This window comes from Pteropus medius, unplaced genomic scaffold (assembly GCF_902729225.1).
Source record: "Pteropus medius unplaced genomic scaffold, Ma_sr-lr_union100, whole genome shotgun sequence".
NCBI lineage: Eukaryota > Metazoa > Chordata > Mammalia > Chiroptera > Pteropodidae > Pteropus > Pteropus medius.
This window is the reverse complement of record NW_024354499.1, coordinates 17,351,551-17,369,750: the sequence shown is the minus strand read 5'-3', so window position 1 is coordinate 17,369,750 and position 18,200 is coordinate 17,351,551. Positions and strand designations below refer to the sequence as shown.

The 18,200-nt window shown below is 41.4% G+C and overlaps 2 protein-coding genes across 2 annotated transcripts in view; one reads left to right on the top strand and one right to left on the bottom strand.

Moving 5' to 3' along the window:
* Window positions 1-18,200, top strand: part of CCDC138 (coiled-coil domain containing 138) — a 110,788-nt gene that overhangs the window by 81,490 nt on the left and 11,098 nt on the right. The gene's annotated exons all lie outside the window — the stretch shown is intronic.
* EDAR (ectodysplasin A receptor) overlaps window positions 12,681-18,200 on the bottom strand; it is an 81,268-nt gene continuing 75,748 nt past the window's right edge. The window contains 1 exon segment of the mRNA XM_039852638.1: window positions 12,681-15,450. Within this exon segment, the coding sequence (XP_039708572.1) occupies window positions 15,128-15,450 (323 nt within the window). The 3' untranslated portion in view covers window positions 12,681-15,127.

Here is an 18,200-nt window from a genome sequence, read left to right as displayed (position 1 = left end):
TTTCCCTCAGATTCCTGCCAATCCCCAGTGGCTCCGAGCCAGGGTAGGCATATGGGGGAGAAGGCAAAGACTAGGAACAATCAAGATGGTAGATTGTCATAAAGTCAGGATCCCTGAACGGCAACAAGTGTGGTAAAATTAGGGAAAATCCCTGCTATACAAGAGAGAGAAAATGGGAATGTTTGTCAACTTTGACTCTGAGTAGGGAGGAAATTTCCCCTGGTCCTAACTACCAGTCACATTTACATGACATGGGACTTGAATTCACACAATGTTGATGGCCAGAACAGTTAAGAAGGGAATCTGGTTGAAAGCAGCCCCAGACTGGTTACCCTCAAGTGCTTGGTAGAACCATCCCAGACCTTAGAAGCTTCCTCAGATAAGATACCAAGGAACATGAGCTCACAGTCACACACACACACACACACACACACACACACACACACACACACACACACACACACACACACACGGCTCTAAGCCACTGCAGTTGAGAGCAGAAATTATAAACAAAAGTCACAATTGAGAGATCATAATACAATAGGTGTTCAATAGGCGTAAAGAAACAGGTAATTAGAAATATGAAGAAAAAGAGTAACCAAATTGACTAGAAAAGTTTGAAAAATTAGAAATTCAATGGATAAAATTAAAAAGAAAATTGGTCATAGAAATTACACAGAATGCCCATAGAGAAATGAAGAGAAGAAGAATCTAAAAGATTATATTACATAAAGGATAAAGCATAAAGAGGTCTAATACACATGTAAATGAGTTCCAGGAGGGAACAAGACATAATATTTGAAAAAATAATGGCTGAAAATAAATTCCTAAGAACTGATGAAAAATATGAACTTTAAGAAGCCAATGAATTAAAAAGAAGATAAAAAGAAATCTATATCTTAGCACGAATTTTAGAAACACCACTAAAGATTAAAAACAGGTCATTTAAAACTAATAAAACTGGAAAGAGACCCTACAAATGAAGGCAAGAAAAAGCATCGAAAATGGGACAAATATACAAAGTAAGACAGTAGAAACGAATCCAAATATATCAGTAATCACGATCAATGTAAATGGATTAAAATCAGTTACAAGCAATGATTATTAGACTGGATTAAAAACAAAATTTAGCTATAAATTGTTTTCAAAAGCCATTCTGAAAACAGGAACACAGAGTGAAAAGAAAACAATGGGAGAAAAAAGATAGACAAAACCTACCCAAAAGAAGGATGGTAAATCTTATTTTTAAAATCAGACATAGAACATCTTTTGATAAAAATTTCAGTTTGCTAGGAAAATATCATAACTTTATACATATATGCTTGTAATATATACAGGAAAACTTTTTAAAAACTCAGTAAAACAAATCCATTATAGTGGGAGATTTTAATGCATCCCTTTCAATATGCAATAAGTCATGTCACAAAAATTAAGCATATAGATTACTTGAACAAGACAATAAGCTTAATTTAATAGCAATATATAGACCATTGACTAAACAACTGGATAATGTACACTCTTTACATGCACATACAACATTTCCAAAAACCATATACTAGGCCATAAATCAAGTTTTAATAAGTTTCAACAAAACGTTAAAAAGAGCACATTTTCTGACTGCAGTGCAACATATATTTAAAGCATTTAAAATATTCTTTTATTTAACCGAAGGGTCAAACACAAAATCAAATACTTATATGCTATTTTCAAAACCTTCCATTACTAATTTTTTAAAAGCAATGCGGGATTGAAGTATTAGAAAAGAAAGGCTAGAAATATGTGAGCCAAACATCTAAAGAAGAGAGAACAACAGCCAAGTAAATATAAAGTGGAAAGAAGGAATATTAAAAAGATAAAAAAAAAAAAGTAACAAAACAAATAATATATAAAACAGGATTAATACTGAAAGGTGGTGCTTTGAAAGACTCCAACAAATAAATGTTTAAGATTGATCAACAGAAAAAGAGACAACACAAAGTAGCAAAGTAGTAGGAGTGAAAGAGTTCATAACTACAAAGTCCATGGCCAACTTAAATTTGTTCCATTGAGGAATGCAACAAAGTACAGTTGACTCTTGAACAATAGAGATTTGAACTGCGTGGGTCCACTTATATGAGGATTTTTTTCAGTAAATACTGTAAATGTATTTTCTCATGATTTTCATAATCTTTTCTCTAGCTTCATCTTAAGAATACCATATATTATATAAATAACGCAAACTATGTATTAATCGACTGTTTCTGTTATTGGTAAGGCTTTTGGTCAATAGTAGGCTATTTGTAAAGTTTTGGGGGAGTCAAAAGTTATACATGGATTTCCAACTGCATAGGAATGTTCGGCCCCAGAAAGGGGCAAGGCGAGAGCAGCTGCCTGGCAACGGGTCTCCCTGGGCAATCTGTGGATTGGGTAGAGCAGGCCAATCTCACTGAGCCAATGCAGCTTCAGAACTAGTCATGTCCCTGGAGGGTTCAGCACCGGTAAGCTGGCACCTGTCTGCAGACTGCTCTGTAGAGGGGCCGACTAAGGCACAATGGCTGCTGCCCCTCCCGCCCTCACTCCAGCATGTAATGTCGTCTTTCCCTGTATGACTCTTGAGCCTCCTGAGCCTCTGTCCCTCCTCTGGCGCCCATGGTGTGTGTCCATGGGTGAGTCTGTGTGTGGGCCCTTTATAGGTGTGGCATCTGGGATTTCAGTGTCCCATCTTGCCAACATGGCCAGAATCCCCACTGATTTTTACAGTCGAATTTTTTGGGAATTCCGCTTTCCTGGGCTGAGGAGCCCCTGAATGCGGCTAGGGCCCCCCTCTCCTTCAGGGGGGCTTCTGCAGCTGCGCTCTCCCTCCTGGTGCTCCACCACCACACACTGGCGCAGTCCAGCCCGTTTCACATCTTCGCTCCTCACACCGATTTTGATGTAGCTCCTTCGTTTTATCATCAGATGTATATTATGATCAGCTAGACTTCAGGTGATTCTCCACATTGATTATTTAATAATTTGTTTGTAATTTTAATGCAGTCTTGAGAGGAGGCAAATCCTGCTTTTACCTAGTCCACCATCTTGACCCCCTCAGCCTACTCCCTTATTCTTATATGGCTCTTTCTAATGAGTTAGATAGTTCTTGTAGAGTTCTTTCATTTTTTTTACTCTTGATTTTTCTCTTCTTCCACCTGTCATTACTAGATTTCTATCTTCTGTGTCACTAATTCTTTCTTCCATCTGGTCAGTTCTATTTCCTAAGCTTGTTAGTTTATTGTTCTCTCTTTTATTGAGTTCTTCAGCTCCAGAATATCTGTTTCATTATTTTTAATTGTTTCAGTCTTTAATGAAATACTCCTTTTGTTCATTGCTTTTATTTTTTAGTTCATTGAATTACTTTTCTGAGTTTTCTTATATCTTGATGAATTTTTTTCAGAACTGCAATCTTGAATTTTCTGTTATTTAAATCACATCTCTGTGTCTTTAAGTTTATTTTCTGGAGATTTTAAATTATTTTTCTGAATTCTCTGTTATCTTGGTTGCTCATTGTGCTTGATGGATTATTTCTCTGGGAATTTGTGGAAATGAAAGCTGCCTGTTGAAGACTTTGAGATTTCTCTGTTTAACAGGTTGATAACTAGAGGTCTTTCTTTTGTTTTCCAGTAGATGCCGCTTAAGTACAAATTTTTATTTTCTCTTACCTGCACTGCTGGGGCTTCCTGGATCTCTGTGGGGTGGCATTGCCTTGGCTGTGGAAAACTGCCCTGTATTCCCTGGGGAAGTGGGCATCCTCTCTGTGACCAGGTCACTTAGGTCTCAGGGCATGACCCCATGGGAGAATGTGGTGGGCAATAGGGCTCTGGGCCTGTGAGATCTGGCATAGCGTGCAATAAATAACTAGATGCTACCAGCAGTGCTCTACTATCTGATGTGTCCCTGTGTCTCCACCTGGTTCTCCTGCAATGAGTAGGTGAGGGTGAGGCTGGATCATGCCTTTGTGGCTTAGCTTTTCTTTTTTAGTAATCGTGGCTGCCAGGTCTCAGCTGCTACACCTCTGTATCTCCACTATTATCACTAGGTTTAGCCACAGTGTATGCCTGCTGCTCAAGGAGAAATATTTCTGCCTTTCCAGTGTGTTCTGGCCATCCAGGCAAGAATGTTGATTCTCCCCTTCTGTTCCTTTACAGCTGTCGCATGTGTGCGCTGTAACCCGGCATCTCTCCTGCTATCGAGTCTGCTGGGACGGTAGTGAGCTCCAGGCTGCATCCATGGCACCCATCTCTGTCCTTCTCCCCTCCCTCATCCCCTGTCACTCAGATATGTTTCAATGCAATGATCTCTGAGACATGTTCGTATACTGAGCAGGGAATTTTTTCTTGAATTATAGCTGTCCAACTTGTAACTTCAAAGGGAGAGTCCTAGAGGTCCTCTCACACCACCATGCTGCTTACATCCCTTCTCAGTGTATTCTTTCTGGTCTTTATTATTGCCAATGAAGGTTTATATTATTATACTGCATTTTTAGTTTCTTTAAAAATCTTCGTCGAACCCAATTTTCTTTTTGTCTAATCCTAGTTTTTCATCTTAATGACTCCTTTTTTTTTTATGAGTTTCTACTCTTGTTACTTTTGGTCTCTGCAGCAATTAATTTTCATGAATATTTTTGTTTTCTGAGTCTTCCCAGTGGTGTTCCATTTCCCATTCTAGATTTTCCGGATATTCACCCTGAAAAGAGAATGCTCTATCCAGATCTTGTGTATTCCACCAAGCATATTGGATACCTGGCCCTGATGCTTACGTAGAGCCCGTAAAGGTGTTGATCTAAGTCAGTGGTCTCCACATATGGGGTACATAAGTTGATCTTCTGGGATGCAGAAAGAAAATAGTAGAACTTCTGTTTTCGTTTTTATCTTTCATTTTTGTTTGAAGGTATTTTTGTACATGTATACAATTTAGAAATTACATACACATATTGGAAATATATTCTAACATTTTTTTCTTAATCACGAAAGTTTGGAAGCCACTGGTCTTGTTCTCTCATAAAAGCATAGCTGGAAAGTGGGTTGGCAAACTCAGCTATTTTAGTCCCATTTCTCCTCAATTAGTAGTCATTCATCTAAATGCAATGATTTTTCAGTCTTGGATGCACATTATAATTACTCGGATGGGACTTTAAAGTGCTGATGCCTGGGTCTCACCCTCAGATGTCTGATTTGTCTGGGTATGTTCTAGATGTTGTAAAAGCTCCTTGGATAATTCTAAATGTGAAACCAGGCCTGAGATCTGCTGATAGTGCAGTCCGAGGGAAGGTTGAGATGAGGATAGTCTTATGCCTTGATCTATAACCTTTGCTAATTTCCATGGTGTAAATAAACAATTGTCTAAAAACCAAAGTCTATTCAAAACAAAGGAAAAGAAAAGAGAACATTCACCCCATAGCCTGTTTTAAGCTACCCACAGTAACATTAACTGGCATGCAAGATTTCTGAAAATCTAACAACCAGCTTTCATAAACTGGTAGGAGCCAAATCCAGCACACCACTGGATGAGAAGTGAAACAGAGAAGAGTGAGGCAGGATGGAGCTGCAGGGGCCAAGTGTAGAATCCTCTCCTCCTCTGCACTGGCACTAGTATGAGAGAAACCACAAGTGTATGGTTGGTATTTGGTTCCTGTTTGTGCTCTGATCCAGCCATTTTTCTGCTTTCTCTTATTAATTTTAAATTTTTTTCAGTAATCTGATTTTTCTGGGTCAATAATTAGATCATCTAAAAATAATTTTGACTCTTCTTTGATATCAGATATACATACCTCTTACTTGCTTTATATTTTATTGTCTTAGCAATAGAGAACATCTTCAATTTGTTTCTAATTGTAAAAGAAATGTTTCCATTATTTTATGTTAAGTGTGTGTGTAAAGCATTTATTATACATATGTCAACATTTGTGTGTGTGTATGTATATATATAGAGAGAGACAGACAGAGACAGAGGGACAGAGAGACAGAGACAGAGAGACAGGTAATTAAAGTCACAGATAGTTTCAGAGCAGAGGTGAAAACTAAATCTGTTAAAATCCGTGGGAATGGGAAAGCAGGGACTATCTGGATGCGGGTTGTTATGCTATGTGATTCTTAAGGAGAAACACACATGGTAACGTGGATATGCTGGACAGCACTGCCCAGCAAAGTGTCTTCTGTGATGCATACACAGTGGAAATGTTTGAGTCCTTAGATGGTCAGACTGAGGCTGAGAGGTAGTCGGCTGAGGCTGCTGAGAGCTGACCAGTATCAGGAACTGTACTAACTGCAGGGTGGGTGAAGAAAAAAGAGAGGAACCCCCAGGACCAGACTTCTTTGAAAAACCCAGTGATAAGCCCACACTCAAGAAGCGATGCAGGTGGAAAGCAGCCCTACTCAGCTGTGTAGCAAGAAGACTGGCCATGAATGGGACTTCTGATTTCCCAGAAGCTATGACCAGAGTTGGGAAGAGTAGGCTACAGACCATAGAGCTGAAGGTGAATTTATCTCCAGGCTATATAGGAAGTGGCTGCTGCTTCCCATTTAAGATAAGGAATAGCTCACTGGAACTACAGAAGGTCCAGGAAACAAAATGAAAACTATGAAACTTTTCAAGATTCTCCTATTTTTCTTACATGAATTAAATTCCATAATTGATGCTTACATAATTTCTAATTAATGAACTGGTTCCATTAGAACCATATTGCACTCATACATTTCCTCCCTCCCATCCCCACTTGCCCAAAGTAAATTAGATAGTGATAAATGATTAAGGAATACTTAGTATGGAGAGGGGCTCAGGGCTTCATCCTCTGTGGAAGTGCCAGGAGATGTAAAGCCAAGGATGACAATTTCCAAACACATCCACATACTCAATATCATCTGTTCTCTCAATCACCCCATGAAGAAGACTCATAGGAATCCCCATTCTCCTGATGCAGAAAAAGAGGCTCAGAGAAGGAAGCCGTAAGGGGCAGACAGCTGACCCAGGGTCCCTTCTTCACTCCATGGTGTCTTGACATTCAGGCTCACCATTCACTGTGGCAAAGTGCAACAGGATTAAGACAAGGGCACAAAGAAATGTTCAAACCAGTTATCTATTGTGGTGGCAGGTACACTGTTAAATTATTTCCCCCGAACATTTTTCTACCATCAAGTAGATACAGGTAAGGCTGGTTATCTGCAGTTTCACCAACTGTAGGATTTCTTGTGCTTGGTGACTTCCGAGGCTGGCTGAGAGTTGATGAAAGGACTTTATTAGATTGTTTAAAAGGCTATCTGGGCTCCAGCAGTGACAGAGATTGTGTGCAAGCTCTCTACACAGGGAAGCTCAGACAGTGACAGAGTCTGGTTTCCCATTGCTCGTTCTTTGTGGGGTTGAACTGTAGTCCAACTTTATCCAAGTCTGAATACGGGTAACAACCAGTTATTCAGAAAGGAAAAGAAGAGTTCCATGCAGGATAATATTCGGGAATCTTACAAAACACAATACTTTAGAATTATACAGGGAGGAAAAACTGTGTTAGTTGGCTGTCTTAAAAGATGATTCAGGAAGGCCTAAAGAAAAGCTCTTCCTAATTGTCCTGTTTTTGTTCTGTGGGAATGCTTGTCAGAGCACTCTGGCAACACGAGAAAAACCACAAACAAGCCTTGTTCAACTCATGTACCAGCTCACACCTCTACTTCTCAGCTTGCCACCTAAGATAGTCACTTATTTCTTAGAGACATGGAGCTAACTGATTCTCACCACCTAGGTTTCTGAGTGAGAGGCTCCTTGGGTCAGCAGAGACTCAAGGAGTTGCTTTTGTCCAGGTATGAAGCTGACAGCTTAGGTGGTGTCTGGAAAAGACCCAGCCCAGAATCTTGCTTCTAGAAGGGGCAGGTTGGCTGCAAAGTGCTTGATATGTAAAGGAGATAACTTGGGTTTTCATGGGGCTCCAGGTGGTGTGATCTTGAGCAATCACATTTCTGAGTTATAGTTTATTATCCAGAAAACAGGGTGTGGTGTGCAGTTGGAGAGGAGTTTGTGGTTGGAGGGCTTCTGGGGGATGGAGTTGTTCAATTTCATGACATGGGAGGTCGTTATACAGGCATTCACTTTATAATCATGTACTAAGCTATGCATTTATATGTTAGGCACTTTTGTGCATGTTTATTATATTCACATAAAAGGTTTTGTTTAAATAAAGAAAATTAGAGTATTGATATTCCATAGGATTGTTGTGAACATTAAAGGCAAAGAAAGCACTTGGCAGGAAGTAAGCAGTGCTATGCAGGTGGCAACAATGCGTGAGACTGAGCTAGTCACTGTCACTGCTGTGGTTGGGCTTAGATATCACAGGACCACAGAATACCAGGGAGAATTATGTAAAATGTAGAGTTAGTGTCCTTCTGATGAAGATACACAAGTCTCGAATTCTTTCCTGTGCCAGCGAAGGGTTTTAATTAAGGGTTGGGAATTCTCCAGAAGTGGAAGATCTTGGAAAGGTTTCATTGACCGAAGCCATATGCCTTATTTCTCTCTCTCTGTTCGAACTTTCCATCCATTGTGGACCCATATGCCATGTCATCACAGATAAAATCCCCTGAAACTCTTTTCTCTATCCTCCTCCTTATAATGTCATCTTCCTTAACCTTCTGATGTCCAAATGCCCTTCATTTTCCACTCTTCTTGGGCCTCCTCTTTCTCTCCTGCTATCTCTTTATAACCCCTTGATTCCCTATGTTACTGAAATTCTAAGCTGGCCTGGGAAGGGACTGAGAGGTGAGCATCTGCGAGAATGTCTGCACGGTAGATGGAATCGTGCACAGATATGCGAGTGCTGAAAGGGTGTGAGGTCAGGGTCCAAGGATGGTGCAACTGGGGCTTGGAAGAGCCTTCTCTTTCCTTAAACAGTACCATCAAGGTAAAACCCACTAGTGAATTCAGTAGTGGACCAGGGTTCCACACAATGGGGAACTGTGGACTGATCCATCAGCAGTTCCCAGCATGGAATCTGGGAACAGATCCAAGGGTGGGCGTTTTGAATCAAATAGGGAACTGACTGGAAAGCCAATTAGATCAGGAACTCAAAGTAGAGTGAAGCTCAGAACCAAGAGGTCCATGGGCCTCAGAAACAGTGGGAAAGACAGTGAACTCAGGGATTGTGGGGTACCACACCTGCTTCTCATTGCCCTTGAAGCCATCAGAAGTTCACTTCAGATTCTGTCATTGCCACCAAATCTGTTAAAAAACAAAATTCAACTGAATAAATTTAAAGTTCAAATTAGCATTATGCAACAATTCCTGAGTCGGCAACATCCCTTCTAGCAGATAGAAAGGAACTCCAAGGAGCAGTACAGAATGGAAGAGGCTTTCATAGGCAGAAGGGGGAAAAGACTGAAAAGGCAAAGTCACCTTTCTTTAGGGAACGGAAGGGGTCTATCAAATGGATGACCTCACCAGTGCTGACCAGGAAATTCCAGACTGACTGGTTAAGATTACATTCTTGGGAGAGGCTAAAATTGCTATTAGGATAGGTATTAAGTCTCAGTTTGATGACATTGGCTTAGCATAAGTGACTCCATTTTAGGCCTATTGTCTTTTTTTTTTTAACACTCCCCGGTAATAAGAAACCTCATGGAGGGGAGAGCAGTCCAGGGTATGACTAGCAGAGACTTAAGCTCCCACTACCTTCGTGTGCTGCATGATGTGTAGCAGCTACCATCCTGTAGGCAGGATGGATGGGCAGAGGGAGGAAACCAGTCCCAGTAGCATTTCTGGAAGCCCACTAGCCGACTTCCACATGATTTCATCACCAGAGCAAGTCACATAGCAATCCTAACAGCAAGGCGATCTGGGATGCTGAGTCATTTTAATTGAGTAAATTGCTGCTCTCAAACTCAGAATTTTGTTAGGGAGGCAGGAGAGAAGAATGAGTATAGGCAAATAGGTAGTGTCAGCTGTGTTCACTAAAATACTCCTACTCAGAGCTGGTTATTCGTCAGAAACCCATCTCAACCTAACCTTCAATTAAAAAAACAAGATGGGGAAAATTCCTGTATTGAATAGAATTAATCACCTTAACTCACAGCATTTTCCCCAAGAAAACAGGACAATTGTACATACAAAATTCAGTTAGACAATTGTTCAAACTTTCTGATGTGCAGAAATCACCTTTAATTATTAAATTGGTAGACAAAACACATCTAAATTTTAAAAAAAACTGCTTGAGGAGCTATAAAGTTTTATTCTTTAATTCGTATGCAATTCTGATAATGAGCCCTAAAACCTGTTTGTTTAAAACATATGTAATATTTTTAAGAGCAATTTTTAATGATAATGTTAAGAAATGTATTTGGTTCACCAAAAACAATAAAACGTCCCTCAATGTGTCATTTGTTCAAAAACAACTTCATCTTCAGGAGTCAAATACTGATGGAGTGAATAGGAAGAATGGTAGGAGGTTTGAGCTGTCTAACAGACTTCTTGGGAAGGAGATACTGAATTGTAAACTATAGCAGCTAAATTGTAATTCGGCATCTCAGCATCAATCTGCTGCAAAGATTTTTATTGGCTGTATTCCAGTCAGTTCCTTGGGAAGGAATATTGGTGTAGTTGTTCTCATTCTACAGGCAGGGAAATTCCGGAAGCCTCCGTTGACGGGGAGTAGGGAAGGAGCTGAAACACCTGGCCCTGGAGCAAAGGTTTTCCGGATGAGAGAGTTTGGCTTGGCAGGCACCCTTTCCACTCCTGCGCCTGCACTTAGGGTGGCATGCCTGGGTTCATAGATGCCTGGATTTTGAAAGAAAAGAATATGCCAAGTGGCTCTTCCCAGCAAGTTCTATCCTGGCAGGGCACAGGAGATGTCCTCTGGTACACGCTCGCCGAAAGGGGACCTGCTTGGACAGCAGTGGTATGTTTTCCTTGCTTCTCAGCCAAGACCATCACCTGGGATGAAACCAGCCTTGACTTTCTCATGTTTTTATTTTGCGTAGCTGTCTCACAGATTCCTAAGTAAAGGAGGCTTTGAAATACACCAGTCCTGCCATCAAAAAGCAAATGCAAAATAAAGTTCTCCTTTCTCTTTCTCTGCAGCAATGTTTTTCCCTCTACTTTGCTTTTATCAGGCTTTTCAGAATAGAAACATTCAACATCTCGGAGGCTCGTTTTCCTCACAAAGAATGTTCTGATTCAAGTCAAGTTATATATCAAGGGTTCCTTCTGCACCTCTCAGAATTAAATTGCTAGCTCACGTTACTTATGTGTTCTCAAGTTCCTTTCCACCTGTTACTTCCTTCAACTTCCGTGACAAGGGAGACCAGACATCATGATCCCTGCTTGACAGGTAAAGAAAGTTAGGCCCAGAGAATATGAGTGACTTGCAAGTTCACACAATTTAAAAGTAAAACTGGTTAATCAGTTAGGCTTCTGGCAGGAAACAAAAGGCACTCCTAAAGTGGGTGATTTATGAAGGAACTATTTACAAAAAAGAGAGGAACAGGGTCTAAGGAAACCAGGAAGGGCAGAGGAGGCAGCAGTTACCAGATCCTGGCTCCAGAGGGCGCTGTATAGAGGGCCAGCCTGATGGGGCTGTGACCTTGGATAGAGGGATCCCCTTGGTCTCTGCAGGAGAGAGGGACTCTGCAGGAGAGAGCTGGAGGAATACATGCCCTCCCACCTCCTGGTGACTCTCCCTGTTGGCCAACCTCAGCAGGAAGCCACATAGGTCAGCCTCCCAGGCCCAGGGAACAATGGACAGTGGATCTTGAGGGGTGAAGGAGTATAACAGAAGATTCTAGAATAGCCAGTGAGGTTATAATGGGACATCCTGAATCCAGTCTCTCCTCACTAGCCAAAGGATTCTGGAGAGAGTATTGTACATATGCCAGGCTCTGGAATCTGACACATGCCAGCCCCGTCCCAGCCCTGACACTGGTCGTGTAACTTTGGGAAAGAGGTTAGGTTTAACCTCTCTAAAACTTCATCTCCCCATCTATATGTTAGGCATAGTACAAGTATTTAACTCTGATATTGTCCTGGAGACTGAAAGAGGTAATATCTGAAAAACAATTGGCCCAGTGCCAAATAAATGCTCACTAAGCAGTGGATATTCTTGTCAGTGATCAAATCTCCATCTTACATAACTTACAATGCAGCCACACAATTGGGAAGTGTGGATTGAACCACCAGCAAGGAAGGTATAATACAGCTTTCAAATCCGTAGAATTTGCCTAAGTAATAGTTTGTATCACAAGGTCTACAGTCTCCTATATGAAGCTCTAAGAGCATTTCATGGCAAATCTGTACCACCCAGCTGAGATGAGACCAAACTGGAAAAAAATCTTAGTGGCTGCATTGTAAGTTATGTAAGCTGTAATAATCAAGTGGTTGTTGGTTTAAGCCATTGAATGTTGGGGCAGAATGTTACACAGCAGTAACTAAGCGAATCAATGCCTTGTAAACTAATGATGGCAACTTGGAAGGCAATACTTCAAGTGTTTTTTTACATGATCTCATTGTAATGCCTGCTTCTGTTGAGTGAATGACCCAGGTCATAACATTTTAGGTAATTCATATCTGGCTGGTCTCGGCCCTGTAAAGTCATCATGCACAGTGCAATAACCAGGATCAGAACGTCAGAACCTTCTCCACTCCCCACCTCTCCCCACCCCCACAAGAACTCACATTGTAGCAACCTGTAGATCTCCTTTTTATTAGTTTATTTATTGAAACTGTAAAATACAATAAGTTATACATATAGAATTAGACAAAAAAATTGACAAGACTTCATTGGCTATGGGCCATAGCTCTCGCCTGGGTGTTTTCCAAATGTTTTTAAGTATAACAAAATAATGACTATCTCCATACAAAATCGCAGGGTGGGTCCCAGCTTTGGTCAGTGATAATCATTATGGTCTCATTGATTTTAATTCCATATATAGGCCAAAGCTTATCAAAGTAAACTTTTCTGGGATTTGTCTCCAAATAAGTAAACTTTTCTGGGATTTGTCTCCAAATAAGTAAATGACTAGCTTCCTAAAAATGGTAGGTTGAGAGTCAATGAAATATGGTCTGATGCTTGCTGGACCTCTGGCCCCAGAATCCCAACAGTGTAAAACAAGGGACACCCGTATCCCCAGGGCCAGAGAATAGCCACGCCTGCTCCTTCACTAAAAATATTGTTCTAAGGAAGCTACAAGATATTATCCTGGAACGGCATGTTCATCACATGTGACATTTGCAGTATAATTAAGGGAGAGATTCTCATCACCCTTATCACAAAGTAGAGGAAAGGGGCACCATAGGATTTCAAGAAGAATTAAAAATGGTAATTAAGTTTTGCTGTGGCATATTTAGCTTGCAGGATATACCAAACAGGTTCTGACAAACGATAGCAAACAGACATAGTAAATGATGATATTAAATATTCAGGACCTAATTATGATCCTATCACAGTATATTCTACATTCACTGGTGGGAAATTGCTTGTTGGCTTGAAACATATGACTAATTTCTTCCCCCAAAGCATTTGCTCAGCCATGTGACTTATAATTTTTAAAAACATTGCTTTATAAGTGAGAGGCTGGTTTTAATTCAATAATAACTACAGTCAGACTCGTTCTTAGGGAGCTCAGCAGTGCCATCCGAGCTAACCGCCTGGTGTGACCATTACCTTGGCTCCCAAGCTCTTGGCAGTTGCAGGTGTCATAGGAGAATTTGCCAAGACCCATGCCAGTTTATTAACTTTATTTGTGAATGTGCGCCAAGCGATTACAGTTACTATGAAAACTCCAAACCTGAGTTTTTCTGCTTTGACCCCTATTTCGCTTGGTGGCTCACACTGTATTCATTCCTATGTAGCATCTCAAAGGCCTGGCATTTCCTATAGCTCCACTTTCTTTTCGTTTGCCCAAACCTTAACTTTTCCTGTGATTATAGTATCACAGATGAACCTCCTATTCGAAGAAGACAAAATGAGGCCTAGGGAGGGAGAAGAAAATGACCCAAGTTGGCACAACTAGAACCAGGTTCCTGGACTCCAAGCACAGGCTCTCCCTGCACAGGGGGCTCCACTTCCCCTGACTGGCTCAGAAGGCTACAGTCTAAAACTCTTACATCATGTGGCTCATCCACAAGTCTCAAACACTCTTGGCAATCTAGAACTATGTGCATGGCTGAGCTTTTAGGAAGTCATCATTTCCCTTTCTAAGCAGAGTTGACCACTCATTTCTCTTTGAAGCAAAAACAGCCTGACACATAATTTAAATAGCTAGGGTCCTTTGAGTACTGCTGCTTCCAAAGGGTCAAATATGACTGAGAATGAGAGTGGAAGGCAATTCACGTATAATAAAAAACGACTGGGTTCCCAAGCCCAAGGCTCACACAGTACATGAAATTGACTACTGCACAGGTCTACTTGATTGGACAAATACATGCCTTGCATATCAGTGACAGAAAGCAGGCTACAGTATGAGCTCTTCCGTTAATGACTACAAGAGTTGCAGGAATATGAACAACCTCAAGAACAGGCAAAGTTATCCTCATGAAGCCACATGCACTGAACCAGAAACAATACATGGAGTTGGGTGTCTGAATTTTGTAGCCATTTTACTAAACTTTTGAGCTGCTCTCTTCATGAGGATGCCCCCTTCATCAACTCAGTGGGAAGCCATCTCCCACTCTCAGAACGTTTATTGCATTTTCTTAGACTCCCCTCATTCAGATTGATTGATGACTTCTAGCAAAGTGGTTTGTGGAAATGTCTTCTGTCTCTCGCTGGGCTGTAAACTTCTTAAACAAGACTCAGATTCTTCACCTCTGTCATCCCTACATTGTTTGGTTCATTCGAGGACCCAACAATGTTCCTGAATGAGTTAATGATGAGTGGGCTGGCTATATGAATACGTATTCATTCCATGTGGGGAGGTGCAGGTGGGTAGCTAGGAGTATCTTAGCTGTAATCTTTTGTCTTTAGTTAGATTGGAAGATAGGCCTCATTTCCCCTTGTTCCTTGGAACAGCCTAAGGTATACCCTGGTGACGTAGCAGAAAAAAGCCGTGATTCTTGGCAGTCTGTTGGCACCACTCACAGCTCCAGCGCCCTCATTAGATCCTTGGTGCATCCCAAGAAGGACAGCCCACAGGCAGGCTCTTCAGGATGTATTAGGTAGCTGGGAGGCAGACGGCACGACCCCAGCCCATTCCAGTATGTCTGCACACAAGGACTCCACAGCATCCAGCCGCTCGATTTGTACCAGTTTTGTGAGCAACTCTGGAATGCTGTAGCCCGCTGTGCTGATGCGGTCAAAGAGTTGCATGCCATCTGTCATGCCCCCAATCTCATCCCTCTTTAGTCCAAAGCTCTCAGCTAGGTGGCGCCAGGTTTTCACAACGGCCTTTTCAGAGTTGTACGTGGAGCTGAGCATTCGGCTCATCTTCTCAAGGCAATCAAATGGCAGCTCCGTGGGGCTGAGACCTGTGAGATGAAGGGCCACAGTCAGACACTGCAAATGGCAGCCAACAGAAGCTGAACATCATTAAAATTATTTTTAAAACCTTTTAAAAAAAATTGTAAAATAATGAACAATTACATGGCAGCAAATTTGACATCTGGAAGAATGGATAAATTCCTAGAAACACTCTTCCAAGACTGAATCAAGGAGAAACAGAAACTGAACAGACCAATTACTAGTAACAAAATTGAATCAGTAATCAGAAAACTCCCCACAAACAAAAGTCGTAAATCAGTAGGATTCACAGGTGAGTTTTACCAAACATTCAAAGAAGAATCAATATCTCTCCTTCTCAAACTATTCCAAAAAATTCAAGAGGATAGAAGGCTTCCAACCACATTCTATGAGGCCACCATTACTCTGATTCCAAAGCCAAAGACATTCCAAAAAAAAAAAAATTATAGGCCAATATCCCTAATGAACATAGATGCAAAAGTCCTCAACAAAATATTAGCAAACCGAATTCAGTAGTACATTTATAAAAATCATACATTGTGATCAGGGATTTATTCCTGGGGTGCAATTTTGGTTCAATATCTGCAAGTCAATTAACATGATACACCACATAAACAAAACGAAGGATAGGGCTTCCCACCATTGTCCTGGTCTCTGCAACCACGCCCATGCCGTGCCTACCACCAGTTCTGAGCTGCCACACCCACTGTTGCCGCTGGCGATGCAGGAGTGGGGAACCCAGCCACAGCCCCATAGGGAGCTGCAGTATCTGGGGCAGATGGAGCACATCCTCCGTTGTGGCTTCCAGAAGGATGACAGCACCAGCACCGGCACCCTGTTGGCGTTCAGCATGCAGGTGCGCTACATCCTAAGAGATGAATTTCCTCTGCTGACAACCAAATGTGTATTCCGGAAGGGTGTTTTGGAGGAATTTGTCACAGGATCTATAAATGCTAAAGAATTGTTGCCGAAGCAGTGAGAATCTGGGATGTGAACACGTCTCGCAATTTCCTGGTATTCTCCAGCAGAACAGAAGGGTATTTAGGCCCAGTTTATGGCTTTCAGTGGAAGTCTTTGGGGGCAGAAGACAAAGATATGTATTCAAATTACTCAGGTCAAGGAGCAGACCAACTGCACAAGGTGACACACAATCAAAACCAACCCTGATGACAGAAGAATCATCCTGTGTTCTTGGAATCCAAAAGATTTTCCTTGCATGGCCCTACCTCTGTGTCATACCCTTTGCCATCTCTATATGGTAAACAGTGAGCTGTCCTGCCAGCTGTACAAGAGGTCAGCAGACATGGGCCTAGGTGTGCCCTTCAACGTTGCCAAATACTCCCTGCTCCTACATGATTGCACGGCCTGAAGCCAGGTGACTTTTTACACTCTTTGACATAGGCACACATTTTTCTGAATCACACTGAACTGCTGAAAATGCAGCTTTGTCGAGAACCAAGGCCTTTCCCAAAGCTCCAAATCCTTTGAAAAGTTGACAATCAATGACTTTAAGGCTGAAGACTTTCAGATTGAAGGGTATAATCCTCATTGAACTATTAAAATATCAATGATCATTTGGAGTGCTTTTAAAGAAGTTGTTTGAAGGATACTGTCAGTTTTTAGGGGTTAGATCGGATGCTCAGGTAAAAGTTCTTTTTGCTCTAAAGGAAGAAGGAACAAGGTCAAAAATCTGTTGGTGACCTATCAGTTATTATTTATTAACTCTTCAAATTTTTTGGTTTTCAATTGGAGTTGACATTCGATATTGTTCTCTGTCGGTTTCAGGGGGTTAGCCATTTGCACGATTTGCAAAGTGGTCCCCCGATTGGTCTGGTGCTCACCTGGCACTGTGCACAGTTCTTGCAATATTGCTGACTGTATTTCCCATGCTGTACTTCACATCCCTGTGACTATTTTGTATTCTGTAGCCTCTTAAAGAGCTTTCTAAAGCACCTCCCTTTCAACCACCAATGTCTCTTCATTGGCTTCAATCTTGTAAACACAACTTGTTGGTTTCTCTTTGAGGGACTTCAGCTTTACTTCCTCAGTGAGTCCTTTTCAGAGGTGGCCTTTTCTGTCCTGAAAGCTTTTCTCTCTAGTCACTTTCTCCCAGATTTCTTTCCTCCCAGGTGAAGTTGTCCCAACCTTCTCATGATGACAACACAAGCCCAGACATTGGAAGGCTATTCTGAATTGATCCTGCCTTTAAGCCTCTGCAAGCGGCATGGAGTTTATCAGTCCTGGATGCCCTGATGAGGACCCCACAAAATCAGAGTTTGTGAAGTTGGCTCCAGACTCTGCCTGGTGGGCTTTACTTTTTCATTTTTAGTAAAAACATATTACTCTCCTAAATTTATTTTCTTTTAGCCTGGCATTCAATGCCCAGAATAACCTGACATTGGACAAATTTTCTAGCCCTGTGACCCACTAACTCTTCTCCTTCATTATGAATCTTAAGGTCAGTATGCTTGGGATCTTCATGCCTCTTCACATTTTGGTTCTTTTTATTAAAAATTTTTCATCTATTTATGTATTGAATGGTTGAGGTATACCTCAGTTCTTCTGCTTACCCTTTTCCACCTGTTCATTCCACAAATGTCATCACTTGCAAGGAGTCTTCCCTGATTTTCCTGATTAGCACTAGCCATTCTTTCTGGGCTCCAAGGCTCTTTTTATGGAAGTGATTACCCCTTTCCCAGGTGTTGCGTGCATGCTCATCTATCCCACCAGGTTCTTGGAGCCTTCTCCTGTGGACAGG